Consider the following 3,687-nt stretch of genomic DNA (forward strand, 5'->3'; position numbering starts at 1 on the left):
TATAGGCCACGAAATATATAACCGTATCGTCGATATGGTTAATGATATGCGTCTCATTGAGGAGGAAGAATTAGTGCTTCCACATGAAGAAGATATTGATGACAGTTTTATTGATTGTGCATCAATGTATCCATTAGAAGAGTCGTCATCATCGCAGTTATCTCCACTTTCGGAAGAGTGGATCGATTCTCCGGAGAAAAAAAAATTCAAATCAATAGATTTGGATTACAAACGGAAAGTTGTAGCCATGGCAAAAGAACATCCTAATTGGTCGCTACAAACATTACAGAGAAAAGGAGCACATTATTTAAAATATAAAAGAGATTTAAAACAGTACGTATACGATTTTAACACATTCTATGTATTATATTCTATTCATTAAATAATTATAATGATTTTCTATTTATTTTTATTATTAGATGGGAAAAAGATGTATTATCTGGTGGAACGCGATTTGACAAACTGTATGCCATCAATTCTTGGACACTTGATCGATTTACAGAAGCTAGAGAAAAATTCGAGCAAGTCACAACAAGAACGTTACAACAATGGGCGATGGCAGCTGCGCAACAATTCCTCTCCAGCACATTTAAATTTTCAGCAGGAAAAACGTGGGCTGATGATTTTAAACGCAGAAATAATATTCGGCAACGACGGATTACCAAATACGTTTCTGAAAAAGAGGCAGCAGAAATGGACGAAATTTTGGCTGTTGCGGATAGATTTAGGAAACAAATCCAACCACTTTTACAAAATTATTCCCTAGATTTAATAATTAATACAGATCAAACTGGTTGCCAATATCAGTCAACAATTGATCGGACATTAGCACAGAAAGGCGTCCAATCTGTATTTGTTAAAAAGAAGAGTTCTTATAAAATTTCTCATTCCTATACGGCCCAATATGCATTAACTTGTTCAGGAAAGCTTGTACCAAAAGTGTTTCTCTGTTTACAAGAAACTGGAGACAAATTTGGTCCAATAATACAGAAGCAAGTTGATGCTCTTGTTGTCGAATTTGGTAATGTCATCGTCAAATGTTCAAGGTCAGGAAAATTAACTACAAATATCTATAAGGACTTTTTAAAAGAAATATTACAGCCATATGTTAAGAATGAACAGTTTTTATTAATAACAGATTCTTGGGGTGACCAAACAAATTCACAAATATATGATGATATTTTTGTGGATGACGAGGATATTCCATCTTGTCAAATAAAAATTATTCCGTCAAAGTGTACTCTTTTATGCCAGCCATGCGACGTGTATTTTTATAGACAAGTTAGAAATTTAGCAAAAAATTACAAAATTGTACATATCTCCTTAAAAGCAATAGAGAAATAGCCAATCGTGAGGATGCTATTAAAATACAATTTTTAGTTCACAATCAGTTAAGCGCACCAATCTTTTGTGATATGTTAAAATATGCATTTGTTTGCATCTCAAATAACAAATGAAAAAACTTTTTTTAAAAACGTTAACGAAGTTTGTTTTCCAGATTCTATTAATAAAACAAATTGTACAGACTGTGCGCATGAAATGTCTATGATTGTATGTGCATGGTGCAACGAATTATTGTTTTAAATGTTTTTATGATAAATACCACCCTAAAAGCTGCAAACTTATTGTAAAACAGTAAATTGTACATTTTAACTTATTGTATAACAGTCGTTGTAAATTCTTATTGGAAATATATTTTTTGTGTGCATGAGAAATTTTAATTTAATTAATAATAAATGAGCATTTTTAAATTCCTTGATTAAGAAAAATATTTATTTAACGTACAAATTACTTATTAAAAAATTTGATATAAAATAATTAAAAACGGTTTAAAATTGTGTTATATACAAATTTAAAAATATATAAGATTTAAATAAAAAAAAAAATAAAAAAAATTACTCAGGGAATCGAACCTACAACCCCGAGCGTAGTAGTCTACGTCTTACCGTGGACGCTACGCTGCTAACTCGAAGATTGCTTTTCCGTAATGGTACTATCGGGACAAAAATTTTTCTTGAAATATTTAAAAAAATATTTCTCGAGAATGCCTCAATAGTGGGTCCTACGGCTTTACAGGAGTAAATGTATGAGTGCATACTACACACCCATAAAATTTTATTCAAATCGGTGATGAGAGACTGCCGGGTTCCCCTTGTCAGTTTATTGTATAATATACGGGTTGTATAGAACCAATATTGTTCAATCAGGAATTACAACTAACAAATGTTTAACTGATAGGTTGTTATGAGTATTCTGTTTATATATATTATCTAATAACTATAAGTTATCACCTATAATAGGAATATTACATGAACTAACGCATATGTTATTAATCATAAATTTAATGTTAATTTATTCACGTGAGATGTTATGATATCCTTATGCAATGCAAGCTGCAGTTGTGTTGGAGTTATTTCTTTATTAGTCGTAAGTAATGCCACATTTTTAGCTTTTCTGAAAAAGAAAAAGTTTTGCTCTCGGTAATTATTCAGTTTAGGCCCCTCACTTTTCGATGACAGTAGATTCAATCGACGCGTTTTTGCACGAGAAACAACTTTTTCATCTGACAAACTCGTCGCTCTCTACTGCGAAGCGAAATATTAGCCGACAAAGTTGACTACTATTAAGGTTAGGAAAACTGTCACTGTCACTCTCACTCTCTCTCTCTCTCTCTCTCTGTTTATTTTACTTGGATTCAGACTTTTTTTTGCGGAAAACTCTCATCAAAGTATCAAAAGGTACATTTCTCAAAAGAATCACAGGTCCGAATGTGTTTGAACACGTCTTAATGTAACAGCGGTTAAGCCGGATGGAAAACTCACACCGACGACAAACAGTGAGATGTATATGCTCCATAGTCACTTGTGCATTTCCTATAGTTTTCGAAATATTAATAAAAAGATGCCTGTCTCTAGCCATGTATATGCTTTATATCTTATACTTATCTTTAGGATGTCTGTACGATATATTTTACACATTATCGTATTTGAGATAAGATATCTTTTGGATATTGTATACGGAGATATTTTCGAAATTTATTCATTATAATATACTGATGATATTATCAGGAGATTGATACATATTTCGCATATCCGCGATGATTTTAATATATTCTATAGTTATTAATTGCTGTGCGGGAGATGACACCACAAAGGGTGTATATCAGTTGGACACGGGGCAATTGGACACAGTCCAATCACAAGTCGCTGTTCCAAGGGACCCTACAAATGTCTCTAATTACACGGTGCTGTGATTGGCTGTGTCCAAATGCACCGTGTCCAAGTGCACCGCTCTCCACCACAAATGCTAAACGGAATGTAGCTAGGTTTTGGTCAGATTTACTCTCTAGTTATAGTAATTTCAAGCTGTGGTTAGTAGCTATATTTTAGATATAGACGGTGTTACTAGCTCCCATTCTGTTAATTGATTTATACAGGATGATCGGAAACAATCGCCTTCGGTTAATATTCTTGTATTTTTTAGCGAATTCTAAAACTATTTTTCCTCTTGCAAAATGTTATCTGAGGCTTAGTTGCTGAGGTATAAAGAGAAATAGTTAGCCACTCACAGGCCAGATACAGAAAGTAGGCAGGGACGGCACAATTCACCGTCAGACACAGACGTTGGGCAATACACATGTGACAATATTCATACATCTTAGTTTGTAAATTTTCAATGCTTGCGTCA

The 3,687-nt window shown here is 33.2% G+C and overlaps 1 protein-coding gene across 1 annotated transcript; it reads left to right on the top strand.

Annotated features, from left to right (window-relative positions):
• Positions 1 to 201: 201 nt before the first annotated feature.
• Positions 202 to 1,396, top strand: LOC116847972. The gene is made up of 2 exons (XM_032823629.1): positions 202 to 333; positions 420 to 1,396. The coding sequence occupies exons 1-2, from the start codon at positions 248 to 250 to the stop codon at positions 1,342 to 1,344; spliced, it is 1,011 nt and encodes a 336-aa protein (XP_032679520.1). The 5' UTR covers positions 202 to 247; the 3' UTR covers positions 1,345 to 1,396.
• Positions 1,397 to 3,687: the final 2,291 nt, after the last annotated feature.

The sequence above is a fragment of the Odontomachus brunneus genome, unplaced genomic scaffold (genome assembly GCF_010583005.1).
Source record: "Odontomachus brunneus isolate Ranch 3 - 2012 unplaced genomic scaffold, Obru_v1 Obru_scaffold_086, whole genome shotgun sequence".
NCBI lineage: Eukaryota > Metazoa > Arthropoda > Insecta > Hymenoptera > Formicidae > Odontomachus > Odontomachus brunneus.